Consider the following 23,552-nt stretch of genomic DNA (forward strand, 5'->3'; position numbering starts at 1 on the left):
AGCGAGGTGGAGCAGGGGTGGCGGTTGCTATGCAAAGCCTGTTGGTGTAAAGGTGACCCGGAGCGGTTCGTAGCCAAAAGGGAAGCCTTCTGATGGGGGTGGAGAACCACTGGTCGGCGCCAGGGGAGGGGACCCTGGCCTTCTGGCTTGGATTGTGGCAGCTTTAGCTCCAGTCAGTTTTTCGGGAGGGAACGTTTGTTCTCCTGTTCCAGCAGGGGAGCGGCCTGTACCTTCCGAATGTAATTAGGTAGGGGTGATGGGAGTGAGGGTTTGACCTGATGGCAAAGGGTCTCACCAAGCTCCTGGATCTCAATGCCTTTCTGGCTGGGGTGGTCTGGGCTGGAGCGTCGGGGATGCTTCTGTTGAAAAGCCCATGGTGATGTGCCCCTGGAGTGGCAGTCCAGGGGTGCCTTATGTTCACAGTGCTTGCACTCTGATATTTGGCACCTAGATCACGTCACCATAACATGCTTTTTTACACCTGCCTCTAGGGCCTGGCCTTTTGGCTAGGACCAGAGGAATTTTTGATTCCTGGCCGGAGGGCCTGGTCATTGTATTGCACAATGGCCACCTTTTCACTCTCCTCTTCACTATCCCTTTCCTCACTTTTTATTTATTTTATTTGTGTGTTTTGTCACTGCACGTGTGATTAGTAGGGTGTCGGTCCTCGGTCCAATTCTGAACGTCTTTGGGAGGGCGGACATAGGCCTTTTGGCTTGGTCCAACCTCCATTGGGGGGCCTACCTTCGGGGAAGTACCTAGGAGGTTCTGTTTCGGCAGTCCTCCCGGGGAAAGGAGGTCTTCCAGTTTCGGCTGGAAGACCACTGTTGAGTCTGGTACCTCAGTCCCTGTCTGGAGCCTAACGCCCAGGGGATCAGGGTATGATCCTTCTTTATGGAGGACATCAGACACCCGTCTGCACTTTTTAGTGTTCACTCTTTATGTGTGTGCACTTTTTTTATGCACCGGGTAGAAGCTTTTTGGGTGTGTTTTGCACGCCATGGGCTTTTTCAAAAAAAATAAAAAATAAAAATAAGCCCCTTATTCTCTGATCCTCCCAGTGCAGGAACAGTTCCCTCTACTATTGCGGCCAGCAGTCTTGTGTGGTGGACTGTTCCTGATGTCATCATATCCTTAGACCAGCTCTGGATGTGAAGACGTCAGGAACAGTCCACCGTTGGATGTGGAGGAACGTTTTCTGAAGGACTGGATGAGCGTTGGCTCTGTGTTCACCCCTAGACAAAATAAGCAGTTAACATTCAGTGATCCAGTGGTTGGAAGTAGGCATTATCTCCCTTCATCTTACCTCTTCTGAGCCAGATTATCACTAGCCGCGGTCAGGACTGTGTAATGTTGTTTTCTCCTGGGCCATGTATGGGCTCGCCTTAACCAAACTCTTCTTAATTGTTCCAGGTCACCAGACAGGAGCAGGATTGCTTCAGAGCCAAGTCTATTCTGCTGATGACAGATAAGCACGCCCGACATGCAGTTGGTGTGCTGAATTCTTTACAGAAGGCTCAGGCCAAAATCCCGCTAGAACTCCTAGACCTTACCGAGGGAATCCTGCAAGCCAAAGAAGAGCTAAAATCGAATAAAGAACTTTGTCCACATCTCAAACGTTTAGGCTATTGCATGTGAGTGCGGTTAGAAGGGAATGTTTTCATGGTTGATCAAGTATTTTATATAATGTCACACAAAGTGTTTCCCTTACCGTCCCCAGAGAACAGAGCAGGACCTGAAATATAATCCCAACCTTTTTAAGGGTTCAGTTTAACTCCTCCCCAGGCTGTTTTAGCTTACTATCTCTTTTCATTGGCTCAGACACAGCAGCAGGAGCCATTGGCTGCTGCTGCTGTCAGTCACAGCCAGTGGGGAGGGGAAGAGGGCAGGGCCAAGCTGAGCTCTGCATGTCTTATAAAGTGCCCTCATAGCAATATATATACACGCCCACACTGTATATGGCACTGTTTAATTTCCTTTCTTTTTTTTTTTTTAATCCGATTTTTATTTTGAAAGCCTTTTTCTCATATAAAATATAACAGACAATCTGTCATGCAGGACAGAGAAATTTAAAGGGCATCAAGAGCTCGCAACACCGACCATTTAATTTTGAGTGCAATATTGAGATTGGTACTGAATGTTAGGCAGTTGGAGTGTTATGCCGTGTACACACGATCGGAATTCCGGTCAGAAAAAAAACGATGAACGCTTTTCATCGGAAAATGCAACAGTATGCTCCATCGGAATTTAGCTGTCCGAATTCCTGCCAGCCCAAAATTGATAGCATGTTCTCAATTTTCCCGATGGAAAAAATTTCTATCGCTAATTCCGATCGTGTGCATGCAATTCCAACACGCCAAAAATCACGCATGCTCAGATTCAACTACGAGAGAGAAGCTACTGGCTATTGAACTTCCTTTTTCTAGTCGCGTCGTACGTGTTGTACATCACCGCGTTAAAACCGATCGGAATTTGGTTTGTCCGTGTGTAGGAAAGACGGCTTGAGCCGAATTCCGTCGGGGGAAAAAAATCAGAGCTTTTTCCGACGAGAATTCCGATCGTGTGTACGTGGCATTAGATTGCTCATAGGTGGGCAAATGCTTCCTCAAAGGCGGTCCCTAGCCCATCCTTGCGAATCACCCAAAAGGAAAGAAGCTTGTGTGTTGTGTACCAATTTGCAGACCAAAAGACATGACCAATTTCAAGCAATTTAACCAGCTTTCAGTAGAAAAAAATGTTCCAACAGCTCAAAGCAAGACTTTTTTTGCTATAGCCATATGAGCAAGGAGAATTCACAGATCCAATTGGATCCAATTTATTGGTGTCCATACATCAAACTTTTGCACTGGGAAGCTTAAAACTTGATTATCTGGAACTACTGATACCCCAGATATTCCCAGATGTTGAGATGGCATGCATTTGTGTATTTTATTCATTGCATATTCTTTTTATGTCTATTTGCAGCCAAGATAAATTTTCTTGTCCCAATCGTCATCATATTAATCCCATAACAGACCTGCACAGTAGAATAGGCCCTGTTGTGGAAGCTGACCAGAACATTACTGTAAGTATAATGTACTTTGTCTGCACACAGTGATTATAGAAATGAGATTACTCAGGTGTCTTGCATGAGTGGGGAGCATGGTAAACTGAGCTGCTGGGACATTTCTGAGAGGGGGAGCAGGGTAAGCTAGGCTCCTGAGTCAGAATTGGGTTGATGAAGCAGCATGAGATGATGTGCTCAGTCACAGATGGAAGAGGGGATATGGGGAGCTGAGTAGCTTACTTAGTATTGGCGACTTCTGATAGAAAGAGGGTACAGAGTGAGCTGAGCTGCTATGTCAAAGTTGAGCTTCTTGATCGGAAATGGGGGGGGGGGGGGGGGGGTTGTTGCTGAGATACTCTAAGAAAGGAAAACGGGAGGAAAACTTTGATGACTTCATTGTTTCTGCTGTGATTTTTGAGAATATATAGCTCTATTTTATATGCAGCAATGAAAGCCAGTGATGCCTAGTTTTGAAGCGTATTTACTGCTTGCTTAAATTGGTTGTAAAGCCATAAGTTTTTTTTTTTTTATCTTCATGCATTCTATGCATGAAGACAAAAAGCCTTCTGTGTGCAGCCCCCCTAATACCCAATCCCCATCTCAATCCAGCGATGTGCACGAGTGCATCTGCCATTCTCTTTCCTGATTGACTTATACACAGCAGCGGTGCCATTGGCTCCCGCTTCTGTCAATCAAAGTCAGTTAGCTAATGAGGAGAGGGAGAAGGCGGGGACAAAACCACAGCTCCATGTGTCTGTGGCTCGGGAGCCCCCATAGCAAGCTGCTTGCTGTGGGGCCACTCAAAGGAGGAAAGGGGCCAGGTGCACCGAAGGGGGACCTGAGAAGAGGAGGATCGGAGCTGCCCTGTGCAAAACCACTGCAACAGAGCAGGCAAGTATAACATATTTGTAAAGTCTCTCTTTTTTTCTATAAAAATAACAATCACTTTAAAAATAGGTGATTATTTAAATATCCATATGCTTGCCCACTGTGTCTGTAGGTGGTTGAGAAAGTTGATCTGATCTGCATTATTGTTAACTGTTGTTTTGTGGTAAAGTATAATATACTTCATTACTGCGGAGTTTAAGATAATTGTAGCTGCTGTTTTTCTCTTAGCCATGTACTTTCTTTAAAGTGGAAGTAAATCCTGATGGGTTTTACTTCCTCTATTCCCCTGCGAAGTAAAAGCATAATGGGCTAGTATGCATCACATCCGTCTCCCCCCCCCCCCCTCTTCAGTACAGGGTCGCGGACTCCGGCTCTGTTATTGGCCTAAACCCTGTGACGTCACTGGCGCATGCCAGTCACAGCACACACTGGGGAAGAAACTGCACGCAGGGCCGTATCTTTATTGCGCACTACAAGGCAAATATCTGCTAAACAGCGCACGTTTAGGAGATATTTTCATTACATATAGGTAAGCCTTATTATAGGCTTACCTATATATAAAAATAAGTCGGGGGGTTTACAACCACTTTAAATGGCTCCATAGTCCGCACTGATAACTACCTGTTTCTTGCTAACTTTAAAAACTTGGTTGGTGGCAGATCTTTCATCCTCTTATTTTGCCTTAATCTGATGCAGTTGTGTGCTCCATGTTTTAGGTGCCGTCATAAAATTGTGTGTATCACAATGCTGTTCCTGGGTATTTCCCACTTTTGCAGGTTCTTCCTCTGTGTATTGTGGATGCTGCCTGTTTCTATGGACGGATAGTAAAAAAGGATGACCCATATGAGAAACTTGCCAAACAACTCAATGAATATTACCATTCTGCAGAAAACAAGGTGCCTGCTGGAAAAGTGGAGACCAATCAGCTGTATGCTCTAAGCAATGTTTCTGCCTATCACAGGTACCAACATGGAGAACTGTTCACGTGATATATTCTGTCAGTAAATAGGTACTTTAAAGCAGAGTTCCACTCACATTTGGCACCTTTCAGGGGGGAGCAGATACCTGTATAATCCAGATTTTTGCTCTCACTTCCGGGCATAGATCACCACAGGCTCCGCTGTGATCTACGCCATGTCTAGCCCCTCCTCCGTAATTATTTACTCCAACCTATTTCACAGTTCCCCAACCCAAAAAAGGGCATCTGCCTCATCCTGGATCTAAAAGAACTGAAAGACCATGCAAAATTTTCAGTTCCTTCCTTCACTAGGGAGATTTTCTGGCTTCTGTGGACACATGCCTACATGTCTCCCATTTTTCATGTGCATCAGTGTTTTCTTCACATCACTGTGGGTCCCTTAGTTGGCCAGTTGCTAGTCCTGCTTTTTAGCCTTTCCTTTGCACCTCAGGTGTTCACCAAGTTGCTGGCCCCAGTGCTATCCCTGCTGCGCTCTCATAACATCCCCATTGTTGGATACTTGAATGACCTCCTGTTAAAGAGGAAGTAAACCCTGATGGCTTTACCTGTTCAGACACTACAATGGCTCAAAAGCATCTTGAGCCTTCAGAAACCTTTACTGGGACTTGTTAACTGGCGTTTCTAGGTCTAGTCTTTGGCTTGGGACAGGGTGTATCACCCACAGGAGAGCCTTCAGAGCTCTCCACTGTCAGATTCAAACTCCAGGAGTCCTCTTACTGTCCGCTTTTGCGTGAGAGTTCTGGGTGTGATGGTAACATTCTTCAACAGTTAGTTTTCCCAGTTTCACTCAAGACCTCTACAAGGCAACATTTTATCATCAATGGACAACAGTGCAGTCCTTGGACAGACAGACCAAGTTAATGTGCAACAAGTACCAGGTTGTTCCTAGCTTGATGGCCAATATTCCCTTTTAGAGGTTGAGGGTCAGGTATAAAATCTATGACTACCCCCTTTCTCCATGGGAATTTTGACCCTATTTTCTCTTATTTCTTAATTAGGGCTTCTCCCATTCCCCTGGGTGGTAATTATGTCCCATTTTATTTCCTTCATGCAACGTCTACCTTTTAAGGAATAAGTTCTTCCTTCCCTCTCTAACCAATGGTCTGTTAAAAATCAGGTTATGGGACCTATATTGCACCTATTTGAGCAGAGCCACCGCCTAAATTCCAAAATGACTGGGTACGAATCAACTGTTTAGTTCCCACTTTTTCTCCTGCGGTCAAGTGCTTCTGCTGTTAAGTTGTTTTGGAGACCTATTGGCCACCTTGTTTTCTTCCTGTGGGCCCGTTGCAACGGTTTAGATGTCTTAATGCCCCCTCTATCATAGCTTGGGGCATCCTATGGTCTATAAAATAATCCTTGTGTCCCGTACTGAACGATAAAGATAAGAGGAGTTTTTATGTAGCTGTAATTTCCGGATCTTGGAATACAGTACAGGACACCAGTTCACCCCCCTGTGACCTCTTTTTGGCTTGCTGACCAGAACTGGAGCCTCATGGAGTGGGCGTGGGTATATGGGGACGTTGGGGGTGAACCCACTGAGGCTTTTACCAGTGTCCAATCACCTGAAGGCTGCAGCATATAACCCATTGTCTGTAAAATTATTCCTGTGCCCTGTACTATACACCAAGGTATGGACATTTCCCTTTCTCACGTCATCAACATTGGCTTAACCTATTTTTCTTGTGACAGTTAATTGGTAACGGGTAATTTTTCAGGGCATGCTTTTAGTAGTCTAACCCAAAACAAACGTAGCCGGCATCTCCAAAGTTCATTAGAAAATCTTTATTGCTACGTAATCAAAAAGACCTCTATTGAGTGGGATTATGAAGGCAGCAATACAAAGAAGAAAAAATTATAAAACATATAAATGTATTAATATAGTCAAAATGTACATAAAAATAAAGAAGAAAAATAGAACAAGCACTGCATATTCTACATAGCATCTAAAAATAATTAATTGGTGAGAGAATGATACTGTCCGCTTATGAGTTCCAAGACCTCCAGAAGCTGGTGGAAACGGAATAAGTGGGTCATCCAACGCGTTTCGATATTTCAAACAGTATAATCTTCTTCAGGGATGAAATATTGTAACATTCTGTATAATAGATTCAACAAAATCTATTACATATGTAACACGTATATCAAAAAATGTCCATTATCTGTTGCCAAAGAATATACAAATTAAACATACTATACACCATTGATTCACTGAAACAAAAGCATCTTGTATTCCCCCTTCTGGAGGTCTTGGAACTCAGAAGCAGACGGTATCATTCTCTCACCAATTAATTGTTTTTAGATGCTATGTAGAATATGCAGTGCTTGTTCTTGTTATGTACATTTTGACTATGTTAATAAATGTATATGTTTTATATATTTTTCTTCTTTGTACTGTTGCCTTTATAATCCCACTCAATAGAGGTCTTTTCGAATTTGTACTTATTAGAAAGGATGATGGCACTGGTTATGAGCTAGAATGGTTTTCTATTGCTACGTAAATGTCTGTATTAAAAAGGACTAATGCATTTTGGCAATATAGACTTGATCACAGTCTAATGGACTTTGGAGTTGCCAGCTACATTTGTTTTGGAGTGATGCATACAGTGGACGGAGGCCATTCAAACCAATGCACCCAACAAAGGAGCTTTCCCTGATGTGAGCACTGCACCTGTGTGCACCTTTATTTTTTTTTAGGTCCAAGCAATAATTTTGCTACATTTCTCAAGAAAACACAATCCATTCTATAGTAAAAGAGCATTTTTGATGATTTATGTTTTTTTTTTTTTTTTTTACCTATGGCACAGTTACTACAGCCTTAAGCACTGTAATTTTGAAAAACAATTAGCTTAATACTTGTATGTACAAAATGAATCAGGTGAAACATACTTTATTCAGACTGATTTTGGAGTGGTTGTCGCAGCCCTATCCTAATTGTGCATAATAAATTGTAAAAAATATTCATCTCTAAGATGTGATCAATTACAATAAAGTCTATTTTGTCTCTAGTTTGTGCTTTAAAGTGCTCAGTGTTTAAAAATTCCATCAATGTGGTAGAAAAATAAATGCATCTGTGCTTGTTCTCTTATAACTGCATAGAAACCTGAAGCACCGCTCCAGCGTGCGCTCAATGGACCGTAAGTGATGTTACTGGAAGCCCCGCCCAACACGCTTTGTCATACCCAATGGACTTCTCCAGAAACGGCCCATTCAGGAAGGTGTCCATTGGTTATGATAAGTGTGGCTTCCGGTGATGTCACTTCCGGGCATGTGGAGCGCATGCTGAAGTGACACTTCTGGGCTTTTATACAGTTATACTATATGCTTTTGCAAGTGCATTCATTTTAATGGCTTTATATTCGATAAATATTACACTATGGTAGCTTTCCCCTTTTCATCCTTTACACTTGCCGGGGCATTTGAGGTTCATAAAAAAGAGTGATATCAACCAATACCTTGTATATGGAGTAAAGCGATGCCACACCAGATTTGGGGGATATCCTGTATATGCTATTTTGACATAGCACGGTTAATTTTTGCTTTTTACATTTGAAATAAGTTGTTCCCTTTTTAAAATGCTAATTTTTCTCTTCCTCTATCCGGACAGGGTTTTAGTGTTGGAAACAAAAACAGTGGCCAGTGTTTTATATGTCACTGTGAAGTATATCGATGAGGGAGGGGCTGACTTTATTCCGGGACATAAGCTGCTCAAGCTTCCGTTGGTATTTCAGTCTCTTCCACCACAATACCTGGAGTTCATCATCTGCAGAGTAAAGCCTATTGACACTGAGGTGAAGTGGGACTCTAAGGTAAGGTTTCAGAGATGCTCATATTGTGGAGAAAGGCAGGGAAGTGTAAGATCTACTTAGCTCGAATGTCCACACTTTTTCTTTGAGAATGGCAGGCTCATAATTTTGAGGTGTGCACTAGCTCACAGAGGAGTTTAACCCTTTTGCATCGGCGCCTCCTGGACCTTTAGGAGGTTTCAGATGCCAGGAGGGGGCGTTTATGATCATGTGACCCCCTGTAAATGGCTGTCATGGTGATCACATGATCGTAATGCTTCCGATCTCAAGAAGCAAGAAGCAATCAGAAGCATTCCGTTCCTGCTGTTAATTGTGCCAGGAGCATGGAGGGCCTTTTGTTAGCTGCTGGTAACTGTGCCAGAGCACGCAGGGCTCTTAGCTGTGTTGGCTAAATGGTACCCAAATATGCGGCCGCTCGATGCAAAGGCCCACATACCGAGAGGCTGCATATTTGCGTATTGTCGACGCCTAAGGAGTTAAGGCTAAGTTTGCATATGCCTGGGCACCCTTTCAGTGCGATTTTTGTATTTTTTTTTCTCAGTCCAGTGCGGTTTCATTAAGTGTATGACGCTTGAAATCGCACTTAAACCGAACCTAAAATGGTACAGGACTCTTTTGATAAATGGACTGCGGCCGCCCCGGACATATGTGAACCAGCTCAAAATGAATCCAATTTGCATATATGTGAACTGAGCCTTACAATTTGTAATATCGCTGCCTAAAGACTGATATGTAGTAAATTAGTGTAGCGCTAAATATTATACAAACAATATACGTGGAAGTGCAATTGAACTTGCAATGTAGACAAAATCTTACAGTGTATTACACAAAAAAATTGTGTAAAGAAAGACTAAATGAAAAAAATGAACAAAATTAGGAGAACATAATTTTACAATCTAAAGTGTCCTTATAGCCGTGACAGTCCATAAGTAGTGCAGAGGAATAAATACTCCTGTGAATTATTGCCACAGCACAGATTCAATCTGGATGTAGTACTTAAAAATTTGGAACCAGTTGTCTGGAGACACATCTACACTGACCCTTCAAAGATGAATAGATGGGTACTCTTACCGATTATAGATAACCACGGTCCACATACAGCACCAGACCGAGACTCTAAGCCTTTATGACCCACTGTCGTATAGGCTTGGGTGTCCAACTATATCGGTAAGAGTACCCATCTATTCATCTTTGAAGGGTCGGTGTAGATGTGTCTCAGAAGGAGGAGGCGTCCACCCAGCCATTTATGGGGAGTGGCAGGGTGGGAAGTGGTTAAATTTCCAGGCCTCCACCCACAAAGCAGCCATGTCATTCATTCACAGTGATCTGTGAATGAATGGACTACAAGTACCATCTTCCACAGTGTGGCAGATGGCTTGTAGTTCTCAATGAACTGCGAGGGCCCTGGTGAGTTCATTGATCTTTCTGCTCTTTAGTAACTGCCCGTATCGGAGGTATGGGCAAATAGCTATACTGAGTCTGCAGGAGCCTAGCATTGCACCTGTGATCCACTGATCACAGGCTTCTGAGAGAAAAAATAATAAATGCACTTTTGTCAGGACACTGTTATGTGTCCTGACATGTAGGTAGTAGACACTAAGAAAAAAAAGCAGAAGGCTTACCATTTCACATCAGTTTAGCTTTATGTCCAGAGGCGTTAGAATATCTCTCCCCATCTAGATGCTGCTTTAAAGTGATATTAAATCTTTTTTTTTTTTATTTCTTTTTTAAATAACAAATATGTTATACGTACCTACTCTGTGGTGGTTTTGTACAGAGAAGCCAAGAGCCTCCTCTTCTCGGGTCCCCCGCCGGTGCACCAGGCTCTCCCTCTTGCAGAGTGCCGCCAGAACAAGCAGCTTGCAATAGGGGCACCTAAGCAGGCTTGCTCCTGAGCTGTGGCTCTGCATGTCCACTCACACACCGAGCCGTGGCTTGGCCCCGCTCCCTCAGTCTCCTGATTGGCTCTGTGGCTGTGATTGACAGCAGCAGAAGCCAATGGCTCCCACTGCTGTCTCGGCCAATGAGGAGACAAGAGTCCCTAGAGAGCCGAGGCACTCAAGCAAATCTCTGGATTTAAATGGGGCTCGGGTAAGTATTAGGGGGGCTAGGAGGGATGCTGCACAGAGAAGATTTTTACTTTCATGCATAGAACGCATAAAGGTAAAAAAACTTGAGCCTTTACAAACACTTTAAGATGGAGGATACTATGACTCTGCCCAGTCCAGTCTTTGAGCCCTGGTGTGTACATTGTACTAATACCCCCAGCATTTGACATGAGTGGGAGCTAAACGTTCCCTTATCTGAAGCAAAGCCCCCACCTCTCCCATTCAGCAATCCAATCTGAGGGCCTCTAATGGTCATTGGGGCCCTTGGATGTGGCTGTGGAATTCTGACCTGAGAGCCAAAGTGGGCAGGACTTCGCAGTGAGACGAGGCATGAGTTGAGGCTTATGCAGGCCTTACATGTGCAAATGAGGAATTCCTGGGTGTCCTGCAAACCATTTATAAAAAGCAAGAGTACTTTTGAGCACCACAAGGCACTTGCAATTTTTCAACGTTGTTTTGAACACTTTTAAAACTTCACAGGTTCACCTTAGGTACTTTCACCAGATGAAGCAAATGAGGTTTACTATATTGCATATAGCGGGCATGCCAAGGTATCCTCACATACCTTTGAAATTTGCATACAGGGAGATATACTGTATTGTTTGCAATGTGTTAAGGGCTCATTTCTATCAGATGTATTGTGTTACATATGAAGGTAATGTGTGCTTATGTCGTTTTTTCGATTAACAATTTGAATTATTCAAGTTTGTGCCTGTTACTGGATGAATCAAATTAAAGCACTCTTTGTGGTTAACCGCAAGAACAGCAAATATTTGAGAACTTAATTGTTTTGTGAAGCTTCATCCTGCCATTTACTTTCATTGTCCATCATCAGGTGACTCGGATTATTAATAGAAGTATCAGAGGGAAACATCACAGAGCTAAGGTCGTTCTCAATTTAGGGAAAACCTACTGGTTGGACCCCATGGTAAGAAGATGATATGTGTACTGCTTATTGTAAGGTGTTATTAAATTGTAAATTTCTATACTATTACTGGATGAATTGCAATTCTCTCAAGTGAAATCTACAAAATAGGATTGGCCAGAGCAAAAGGAGTTTCCTTTTTTTATCCATTGAAGAACACAGGAATTCAGATACAGTTGGGTTATATGCTGCCTAGAGCAGTGGTCTCCAAACTGTGGCCTTGGGATCAGATGGTAGCACTTTGCTTCCCTTTATCCAGCCCTTGAGGCACATTTCCTCCCACTGATACAAGACACTATTCCTCCCACTGACACCAACAATGGGGTTCTTTTCCTCCCACTGACACCAATGATGGGGCGCTATTCCTCCCACTGGCATAAACTGTGAGGCACTATTCCTCCCACCAATTACCAGTGATGCATTGCGGTAAACTGGCCCTTTGTTTAGAAAGTTTGGAGACCCCTGACCTAAAGGATGATTGAACACTGGCAAACAGAAAAACTTAAGCCAGTGCTAGTTTATCCCCTCATCTATCTAGCATGCCTCAGTTTTTTGCTAGTGACCTAGGAGGATGGACATCCTTTCTCCAGGTCTGCTGAGAAAATCCTACTATATATATATATTTTTTATGCTAGCCTTTTTTCTTTTTTTGTGCTCAAGGATTATAGTTCCATCAGCTTCAGACAAGATTCCTCTCAACATCGCTGCTTCAGCTGGTCTCTACACAGCAGCCATCTGGATCAGCATTTGCGCAACCTAGCTTTGGAGGCTGTACCTTGCTGGACTGTATGCATTTGGCTAGCCTTAAATGTGACCTTCAGGTTCTGGATCTGTGCCCCATCTGGGACTTAACTCCCATCCTCATGAACATATCCTGTCCACGGGACATGAACAGCCCCTCGGGGTTCCTATACTCTTATCATTCTCCTTTCCCTGAGGGACTCCCTGACCCACATGGTAGGCTAAGACTTGTTTTAACTGTTCCACATTTGTTCAGTGACCAGGATCCTCATGTTGGCCCATGCATGCCTGTTACTCCTCAGAGCACTTACACTTGTGTTCTCTTTAGTACCCTCTCCTGGCATCCCCATTTTAGAATGCACATGCAACTTTCTGTAAAAAGTAAGCCTCATGAAGCTAGGGTCCTAACCTCTGTAAGATCTGGTTGATTTGGACGTCACCTGGTTCCAGTGTTTGCCGTCACCTGTCACTGGTGAGTGAGGCAAGTCCCATTTAGGCCTTCCCTTAAAAGGTCCACTATCTTGTTTGTCTGTAGCTCCCTTGATTTTGGGCAATGATTTCATTCTTTCTGTTCTATTGAACGACTGTGGGGAGGTGGAGGACCCCATGCCTCCCCTCAGAATGGTCCTTCCCTTTCCTATTTACTTCTTTAACAGCTCTTTTCAGTCCACCTCCCTGTGGTTGCGGGTTTGGGTTCTGAGCCTGTGGTCCTGTTTACACAAACCAGGAAGTCCCTGTCATAACCTTTACATCTCTTCAGGCAACCAAGATCGTTTTTTACTCTTGCTCATCTGATCTTTTTGAAGAAAGTTTCCTACTTTGGACTTTGTTGGATACCATCTAGGTGTTGCAGTGAAAGGGAGAGTTGTTTGACCCCCTGTGCTAGACAAAGTTAAGAGTATCGGCCTTGGCTTTCATCCCAGACGTTTCTCTGTGGGATAAATCATCTTTTTTCCTACACTCTTGCCTGGATCTGCATTTGGCTCTAAGCACTTTTAAGGTTCAGGTGTCTGGTGATTCCATACTGTTTTACATTGGCCTCTCCTTTGATTAAGACCATTGTATAGGAGGTTTCCCATGTAAACTCCCCTTGTCTTTTCCCCAATGACAAAGCAGAATCAGGGTCTGCTTTAGAAACATAGGAACATGCCTTGATCGACTTGCACCTAAAAGGTGATTTTTGTGGCCATCATCTCTGTTAAGTATTGTTCAAACTTGCAGTCTGTTCTTGCAAAGATCCCTTTTTGGCTTTGCATAGGGAAGGGACAAGGTGATGTTTAAGTCCAGGACTTCCATCTTGCCTAAGGAAGTTTTTGCCTTTCACTTCAACTAGTACATTGTTCTCCTGCCCCTCTGTTCAGCTTCAGTTTATCAAAAGGAAATTTACACTTGTGCTCAAAAGTTTGTATGCTCTGGCAGAAATCATGATATTTTGGCATTGATATTGAAAATATAACTAAAAAAACGGTCCTGATCAAAAGTTTCCATCCCCTGGAATGTTTGGCCTTGGTCCAGACACACAAGGTGACACACACAGGTTAAAATGGCAATTAAAGTTTCATTTCCCACATCTATGGGTTTTTAAATTGCAATTAGTGTCTGTGTATAAATAATCAACGTGTTTGTTAGTTTTCACGTGGATGCCCTGAGCCAGCTAGATACTGAGCCATGGGGAGCAGAACTGTCAAAAGACCTGTGTAACAAGGTAATGGAACTTTATAAAGATGGAAAAGGATATAGAACGATATCCAAAGCCTTGAATATGCCAGTCAGTACTGTTCAATCACTTATTAAGAAGTGGAAAATTACCAAGTCAAGGTCAGGTAGACTAAGCCCCTGTACACACGGTCAGAGATTTCGACAACCAAATCCGTCGGATCTTGTCCGAAACTGTTGCATACACACGGTCGGACAAACGCCGTGTGTACAAGGGTTAAGAAAGATTGCAGCAACAACTGCCAGAAGAATTGTTGGGGATACAAAGAAAAACCCACAGGTACCCTCAGGAGAAATACAGGCTTCTCTGGAAAAAAACTTTTTTTCTTTTTGTTTTTTGTTTTTTAATGAGCACAATACTTAAACAAAAATGAGTTGCATGGTTGAGTTACCAGAAAGAAGCCTTTACTGCTGCCAATGTCACAAAAAAGCCTGGTTACAATATGCCGACAAAACCTTGACACCTCACAGCTTTTGGCACACTGAAGTCTTGAGTGATGAGACCAAAATAGAGCTTTATGGTCACAACCATAAGTGCTATGTTTGGAATGGTGTCGGTAACGACAAGAATAGCATCCTCACTGATGTTTTGGGGGTGTACGAGCAATACTGGCAGACAGTTTGCATTCTTTGCATGAAAGCTGCGCATGGGAGGCACTTGGTCTTTCCAGCACGACAACAACCCTAAGCATAAGGCCAAGTTGACCCTCCGGTTGTTACAGCAGAAAAAAAAGTGACGGTTCTGGAGTGGCCATCACCGTCTCCTCGCCTTAATATCATTGAGCCGCTTTGGGGAGATCTCAAATTTGCGGTTCATGCAAGACCACCAAAGACTGCATAACCTGCAGGCATTTTGCTAAAACGAATGGGCAGCTATACCACCTGCAAGAATTTGGGGCCTCATAGACCACTATTACAGAAGACTGTACGCTGTCATTGATGCTAAAGGGGGCAATATACAGTATTAAGAGCTAAGGGTATGCAGACTTTTGAACAGGGGGCATTTCATTGCTTTACTTGTTCCCATGTTTTGTTTTATGATTGTGCCATAATGTTATCACCTACAGTTAAAGAACGTGAATCCCATACGAAATACAAGAAATGTGTTTTTCCTGCTCACTCATGTTTTCTTTAAAAATGGTACATACTGTTAGCAATTCTCCAAGGATATGCAAACTTTTGAGCACAACTGTATCCATTTAAGAATTAAAAAAGAAGCTGCGCTTAAGATAGACAACAGTAAAAAAACAGTGAAACAATATAGTGACAAAAGCAGCGACTCTACCATCAGATATTTACACAGTGCAACTCAAATTTATCATTAATAGGGTCACGCTACTAAATAATAAATTGCTACTAGATAATAATAATATTGACACTCGTAACCAATAAATACAAAGCATATACACTTTTCTCCAAATAGGGGGTAAAACTCTGATCTCAAGCAAAAAAAAAAAAAAAATCTATGTGCAAAAAGGAAATTGTGAAACTGCAAACAAATCCTCTTCTTAAATGCTCAAAAAAAGTGCATTTCATTGTGCCACCACCTTTGGAAGGGAATGCAGGCTTACCAGTTACATGGGACAGCAGAGCATGTGGCCAAACAACCCGGCCAGGATAATCCAAGAGCAGCTCTGAAGGATCCCCGCAGAGGTAAATGGTTGGACAATATTGATCATCCCAGTATCATCCCAATTGATTCATCTCCAGGACATAGAAGAAAATGCTCCTAAAAGTGTAAAACCTTACTAGTAAATTTATTAAAGTTTAAAATTTCTCTTACATCGATGTATCATGCATAGGGCTATAAAAGAATCCTCGCCGGCCGAACATACAGCATACCCACTCGCACTTCTGTGAGTGAGAACAAGTGGCGACGTCAGCACATTGCTCTGACTTACGCGTTTCGTTCACACAAGAGGTTGTCCAGAATCTCCATTGTCAAACCATCATGCAGGTTTATGATTTAATGGCTTGGGTTGCAATTTACTGGATCTGCCACCTGGCCTTCTGATCACTCGTTTTTTTGTTTGTTTTTTTTGACCCTTAATAGACTAGAAAAAGAATAGGGATTTACTACTCAATGTAAAAAACTTTTCTTGAAATCGATTTACACAGATCCTACCCCTCTTTATTCATGATTATGCTTTCTGTTCTCTGGCTACAAAACTAAGGCATGCTGTTAGTAAGAGGGGCTGGCTTACAGTTTTCATTTTTGTTTGTCAATGTGGAAGAAGGAAGAAAAAGATTTTAATGTGAGTAAAAAAAATAGTGATTGATTGGATACATTGATCACTGACCTGTGTGACCTCTCTGTAGGTGCAGATAAGCTCATTGACTGGCCTGTCCACCGTTGTGTATGACCTAAATGTCCGCCAGGAGATCTTTGCTACAGGGATGGCAACAGATAACCCTGAACATGTGACCCACCTGAAAGCCCTGCTGAATTCTGCCAAGACCCCAATGATGGCTTCTGTTAGGTTTGTGTCTTATTAATAGACTGTAAATGGTGTCATGTGAAAATTATGTTTAGATGGATTTTTACATATTTATCTTTTTAGGAATGTTTTTTTCTTTTTGGTGGTGGGAAATGGGGAAAAAAAAAAACCACCTGGAGCCTTGTGCTGATTTTTCAGTATGAGGCTCCCAGCCCCGAGAGCAAATGTGAATAGTACTTAGCCAGTATTTTTTCCCCCTTAACACTAAAGCACCTTCCTAACACTTAGCTGATCACAAAAGCCCCCAATACTTGTAATAGAAGAGTGTGTGTGCTCACCCTTCTCAGTGCCTGCACTGCCAATTGCCGTTACGTTTATTAGAAATGGTCCCCTAAAGTCCATTGGGAAACTGACACTTTCCCCCCCAATCCCTTTGGATCTCATTGGTTCCTGCTGCTGACCTCCATGCCACTACTGTACCTTTATAATAGGTGGAGATCAGCAGGAAGAACCAGTGAGCGCTGCAGGGGACCCAGAAAAGTGGCATTCTTAGAAGTGTTGGTTTGTTAGCAGACAGGTGGCATGATCCATGACCACTCTTCCTTCTCACAAGGTAAATGGGGATCCAAACTGCCACACACCAAAGAAAGCCTGGGTATCTGATAGATGAAAAGCCGATTTAGCCCGGCTGCATCCATGCCGCACCACAGACGCATTTTGTCCTACCCTCAGGGCTTCTTCAAGGAGTTACCTCCATGAAGAAGCCCTTTGGGTGGAGTGAAACGCATCGTGGTGGGGTGTGGCCTGGATGAAGCTCATTAGGTCCTCATTTGCCTTGTGAGTGTGTACAGAGCTGGGACAGCCTCTCTCCATGCCAGCACCCTTCTCAGTGTGTGTCACTGGTACTTGTGATTAGAGGTGCACCAAATGGAAATTTTGGCACAGAAAGTGAAAATTCAGGATGCAGAAAATTACAGTTTAAAAAAAAATATATATATATATATATTTATATATAATTGTATTATATTTGGCTTTTTAGTTAATATTATGAATTTAAATGAATTCATTTATTGGCGGCCATTATTGACACCTTCAGCGCAAGAAAAGCAGACCCCTTTAAATTCTATATATGTCTTCACATTGGTCTGTTGCGCTTCCGTTGTGGGGTTAAAAGTTTTGCTTGCTGCATTTTTGATCAGATTAAAAAAAAAAAAAAAAAAAAGCATTAAAAATGCATCAATACCGCACCGGGTTACATCTTAATGGGTTTTTGAGTCACATGACCTATGAAAAACACACATTAAGCACAGAAAAATCGTGTACGTTTTCGGCGCAATTATCTGCATTATTTTTCTCTATCAACAAAATGGCGAAACCCCCATCTTCATCCGATATGTTTCGGCCCCCCTAAATCTTTGCATCTCTACTTGTGATGGAGACCTGGAGTGCCACCCAAAGTTTTAACTCTGTCAAATAGCACATTCCCAGCTGGGCACTATGGTTCCTTCTGCCTGCTGCTACATCCCTACAATGAATCTGTCACATATCCCATACAGGAGAAATGTCACCTTTTGTGATTGTCTTACTGTAAATTATCTGATCAATGTTTCATTGGAAAAAGCCTTGTCTGCCTAGTTATAACTACACATGTACACTCACACGACATGTTATTCTCATTCCTGCACATCAAATTTAGAAGCTCATCAGATGAATGTTTGACTGGCTCAAAGAGGGTTCTTGAGAGCATTCCTGAGGAACCACAGGTCACAAGTCCTTTACAGGAGAGGGAATCCGGTAAGCTTTTTGAAGTGTATTTTATGTATACACTATCTATGGAACTCTTAAAATGTAAAGTTTTTTTTTTATTTATTTATTTATTATTAAAGTGGTAGTAAACTCGGTTTCTCTTTCGTTCATTGACGGACACAGTGCTCCATTATTCAGAACCATTGAGTTATATCGCCCTCTAGAGGAGTAGGACACTAGGCAGAAAAACGCCTATGGGCAGTCTTAGGTGATAAACACCGCCCTCTCTGCTATAGGCCTTCAGTTTAGCTGGGATCTTTGTTGCTTGCAATTTTTTGTTTTTGCTTTTTAAACCACTTTTTTCCTGTGAGATCTACAATCAACTGCCGGACTGCATGACCGGCTAGACAATAAGATCCAGTGGTCTCCCCAGCGAGCGCATGCAGACCGCATCTACGCACTAGATTGGCCGTGACATAGCCCAACTGGACAGGAGCTGGTCCTGCGAGTTAAACATCTCACAAGGTCGCATACAACCGGATCTTGGCCTTAATCGCATCGTTACGCATGGCCTACAGCCCCCCACTTCGGTGGTGAGGAGGATCTGTCTGGGAGTGTTACCAGCGCACTTGCTGTAGAGGTAAGTAAGGGGGCCCCATCCTCTCCTTCCCTGGAGAGGTGTGGGGCGTGGGTACTCCCTGGGGTGGTCAGTCCCTCTGGGGTTCTCCTCCACATCCTCCCCCCAGGCCTCTGTCTTGGGTGCTTCGGACACTGTCCACCCCCCATTCCCTCCAGGGAAGGAGAGGATGGGGCCCCCTTACTTACCTCTACAGCAAGTGCGCTGGTAACACTCCCAGACAAGTACACCTTGGCACCTGCTGGATGTTTGGGTGGGTGACCAGGCATCCACAGATCTGTGCCCCCTACGACGGCCTTCCACTAATTTAGGCTGAGGCTTTGCGGCCTACTGAGCACTTGTGGCAGGCGGCCAAATATTTAGGCCACAGCTTTTATGCCTACCGACCGGGAGACATGTGGGCGGCCCTAGAGTGAGCGGCAGGGCTGCCGCTTTCCGTTGCGGGCATCAGCTTCCTCGGCTCTAGCCTGGTCAGGTCCCCCCTCAGGACCGGTGCACTCGTGGTGGGCGGCTGAAAATTTAGGTGCGACCTGCTAGTCCACACGGCCACACCGGATGCCTTCTTACAGGGCGACCCCCTTTTGGGGGGGGTTGTTAGAGTGAGCCCTCCATAGGTGCCCCCTGTGAGGGACCTTAGTGGATGTCCCCCGTGAGGGCCTTAGTGGATGTCCCCTATGGAGGGCTCAGTGTTGTCCCCTGTGCGGGGTCTTGCCAGTGTCCCCTGTGAGGGGTTTCAGTGGTGCCCAATGTGCGGAGTATCTCGCACCTGGTCTCGCACTCCCTGGTGCATACTGTTAATCAAGGGGTTCGACATCTGCCTCCACCGATGTGGTCGTTTCTACCGCTGTGGGATCTACTCTTGGTGCATTCAGTTCTACAGGAGCCTCCTGTTGGAAATATTTGGGAGGTTCCTCTGCTTGCTCTGTCCCAGAAGGTGGCTTTTTTGGTTGCTATCACCTCTGCTCTCAGAGTGTGGGAACTGTAGGCATTACCATGTCATACTACTTACCTGGTGATCCACGATGAAGTGGTTCTTCGCCCTTGTCCAAGGTTCCCTCCTTCCCTATCTTCCATGCCCTGGATGTGTTCGGGCAATTCGGGTGTATTTGGCAGTCACAGGGCTTTTTTGGAGATCAGATTTGCTGTTTGTGATCACGGATGGGTCAAAAGGGGTTTGTCTGCTTCTTCTGCGACTAGACGGATCAGACAGACGATGACTCTGGTGTATTCTGTCAGGGGTTGGGTTCCTCCTATCCCTGTTACGGCACATTCTACTTGGCTGCTCGTTGCTTTTTTGGGCCTTCCATCATCAGGCGTCAGCTGCGCTGGTTTTCAAGGCGGCCACTTGGCGCTGGTTTGTAAGGCTGCTGTTTAGAGGGTCTATTCCCTCTTGAAGGGGTATTGTTCAGGTTGGGCTCCAGTTTGTTTCTGTGTTGAGCTCCTGTTACCTGGTTGGCGCTTGTGTTAGCCTTGGGATTTTTTTTGTTGTCCCACCCCACATGTTTGGCACTGCTTTGGGATGTCCCTATGGTTCTGAATAATGGAGGGCTGTGTCTGTCAATGAAAGAAAGAGAAAATGGGATTTTTGACTTACCGTAAAATACATTTCTCTGAGTTTGACATTGACAGACAAAGCACCCTCCCCTCTAAGGAGTTTTGATGCTTCTGACACTGCTTGTTACTAAACTGAAGGCCCGTAGCAGAGAGGGGGGTGTATATCACCTAGGACTGCCCATAGGTGTAGCCAAGTCTTTTTTCTGCCTAGTGTCCTACTCCTGTGTCCTACTCCTGTATGGTTCTGAATAATGAAGCACTGTGTCAATTAACTCAGAGAAATAGATTTTTCGGTAAGTCAAAAATCCCATTATTTTTTTTTTTTTTACTTTTTTACTACCTACAGGAAAATATATAATAAGGTTTATCTGTAGGTACAGTCAATATCTCCTAAACTTGCACTGTTTGGGAGATAATCACATTGCACGGAGCCGGTGATGTCACTGGCTCATGCACTCTGAAGGTCTGGCACACCATGCTAGACTTTCAGAGCTTGTGCCATAAATGATTGCTCCTGCATGTAATGCATTGGCCACTCATGTAACCAGAGGCCATGAAACTGCAAGGAAGACTGGGTGAAGATGGAAGCCCTGTCAGTGGTGACAACACACCACTGGAGGGCTTCATTTTAAGGTAAGTCTCACATAATGTGCTAGTATGAGATGCATATTATGACATTGCTTTGCAGGGGATTTTCTTTTAAGATGCGGTTTACTACCGCTTTAACATAACAAACATGTTCTACTTACTCTGTGTAATGGTTTTGCACAGAGCAGCCCTGATGCCCCAGATGAGACTGCCTTTATAACCCCTTTAAAGTTAAAGTAAACCTGGCATGGCCATAATTTAGAGGGGAAGGGAAGGAGAGGCTTTGTGAAGAGGAAGAGAGGGGAGAAGAGATTCAGTCATGCACAGTGCTGGATCTGAGAAATGGAAAACATTTTTTTACCTAAATGCAAGGATTGGATTAAGGTAAAAAAAGTTTTTTGGCTTTAGTATCACTTTAAAGTGTACGTCAATGCATTACCCAGGTTAGTCAGAACCTCCCTCAATCCCATTCACTTCCTGTCCTCAAGGAAGCAAGTTCGCCCATTGGATTAATCTTGCATCTTGCTCTGCTTACAGCTCTAACATTTTTGACCCCCCCCCCCACTTTCTGTCCCAGTTACAGTGTATAAAAGTATAAATATAGGGGTACACAAAAGATATAGACAAATAAAAAAGCAAAAAAATAAATTGACATACCTCCTTGACTTGTGTATCTGAATTGGGTCGTTCACTATTGTCATTTGTTTCTCTCTAGATAAACAGGAGGATAAGCCCAAAGACCCTCCGCCGATTCAGAATCCTCCATCTATGAGGTTTGTTTGTTACAACTATTCAGTAGTAATGTGGACACCGCTGTTTAGAGGATTTAGGGCCAATTCATGTGCAGTGACACGTTTTACTGCATTGTAAAACATCTTGTCGCTGCAGGGACACACAGGAAACAAATGTGCCCCATTCACACTGCAACGCAGCCTAGTGCTGCGCTTAAAGCGGGACTGTACTGGGGAAAAAAATATTAAAAGCCAGCAGCTGTAAATACTACAGCTGCTGACTTTTAGTAAATGGACACTCACCTGTCCCAGGGTCCAGCGAGGCCGATCGATCGCTCGGCTCTCGGCTGCTGCCACCACCATTCTAGGTGAGGGAATCAGGAAGTGAAGCGAAACAGCTTCACTTCCCGGTTCCCTACTGCGCGAGTCGCGCAGCGCAATAGGAATTGTCCGCGCTGTCTCTGGGACCCGTGTGTGTCCCAGCAGACAGCTCGGCAGGACAGGAAGAGGCATAGACTCCCACAGGAGTCTATGCCCGGAAGTGGGTGTAAATACCTGTCTTTGACAGGTATCTCCACCCCCCTCCCCCCTGAAAGGTGCCAATTGTGACACCGGAGGGGGGGAGGGTTCCGATCAGCGGAAGTTCCACTTTAGGGTGGAACCCCGCTTTAAAGGCAGACATGCTGCATCCTGTTGCAGCACACAGGCCCGAATCGCACTGCATCACGCTGCCCGCCGACATTGCAGTGAATGAAGTGTAGGATTTGTACACTTCAGATAAAGTTAGTACAAGAAAAAAAAGGGAGCAGTGCGATGCAATTAATAATACATCACACTGCCCCCTAGCACAGGACGGCCGGAGCTGTGAATCGCTTGGCTACTCGCTTGGACGGGCAGTGGGAATTGACCCTTAAAGTGGAGTTCCACCCAAAAGTGGAAATTCTGCTTATTCGTGGGGGGGGGGGGGGGGGAACCTGTTCTAACAGGTCCAGTTCCGTAGACGGTGGCGCGGCCCACCTCCTTCCTCCGCTGCCAAGCCAATTAGAAAGCGCAGCACGCTTTGCGCAGTAGGCAACCAGCTGTGAAGCCGGAAAAGGCTTCACTGCCAGGTTCCCTTATTGCCAATGGCAGCAGCTGCACCCAGCAGCCGATCCGAAGATCGGCTGGGGTTCCGACATTGCGGGCTCCCTGGGCAGGTAAGTGTCCATATATTAAAAGTCAGCAGCTGCAGTATTTTTAGCTGCTGACTTTTAATTTTATGTGGGGTGGGTGGTGCTCCGCTTTAAAGGGTGCTGAAAGGTATCTTTTGTTAGCTGCTCCATTGCTTGTTTTTAAACATGTAATATGTTGTGACAGGTCACATGAAATAGATATATTCTCCTTAAAACAGAGGGGGGGGGGGGGGGTTATTCCTGTATGACCAGTGTAAGCACAAACAACAAGACTGTTGGGTCCTCCTTCCCTGGGGCAGCTGCTATTTATTTTCTCAATTTCTTAAATCTTCCCTCTTTGTATTTGTTTTGTAGTTTTCACCCAGTAGTGAAATGGTATGAAAAAGGCGACACGGTTTTCTTGGCTGTGAAATTACAAGAGATAAGAGATCATAAGTGTACATTCCACCCAACCAGGCTGATATTCAGGTAATTACA

At 44.1% G+C, this 23,552-nt stretch overlaps 1 protein-coding gene across 1 annotated transcript in view; it reads left to right on the forward strand.

Moving 5' to 3' along the window:
• Window positions 1–23,552, forward strand: part of TDRD12 (tudor domain containing 12) — a 97,389-nt gene that overhangs the window by 69,334 nt on the left and 4,503 nt on the right. The window contains exons 17-25 of the mRNA XM_077463336.1: window positions 1,414–1,634; window positions 2,965–3,064; window positions 4,711–4,895; window positions 8,521–8,722; window positions 11,663–11,755; window positions 16,529–16,689; window positions 18,344–18,441; window positions 21,888–21,945; window positions 23,430–23,543. Coding sequence (XP_077319462.1) covers window positions 1,414–1,634; window positions 2,965–3,064; window positions 4,711–4,895; window positions 8,521–8,722; window positions 11,663–11,755; window positions 16,529–16,689; window positions 18,344–18,441; window positions 21,888–21,945; window positions 23,430–23,543 — 1,232 coding nt within the window. The remainder of the gene's footprint in view (window positions 1–1,413; window positions 1,635–2,964; window positions 3,065–4,710; window positions 4,896–8,520; window positions 8,723–11,662; window positions 11,756–16,528; window positions 16,690–18,343; window positions 18,442–21,887; window positions 21,946–23,429; window positions 23,544–23,552) is intronic.

This window comes from Lithobates pipiens, unplaced genomic scaffold (assembly GCF_037356315.1).
Source record: "Lithobates pipiens isolate NorthernLeopardFrog02 unplaced genomic scaffold, aLitPip1_a1.2 Scaffold_10, whole genome shotgun sequence".
NCBI classification, from domain to species: Eukaryota; Metazoa; Chordata; class Amphibia; order Anura; family Ranidae; genus Lithobates; species Lithobates pipiens.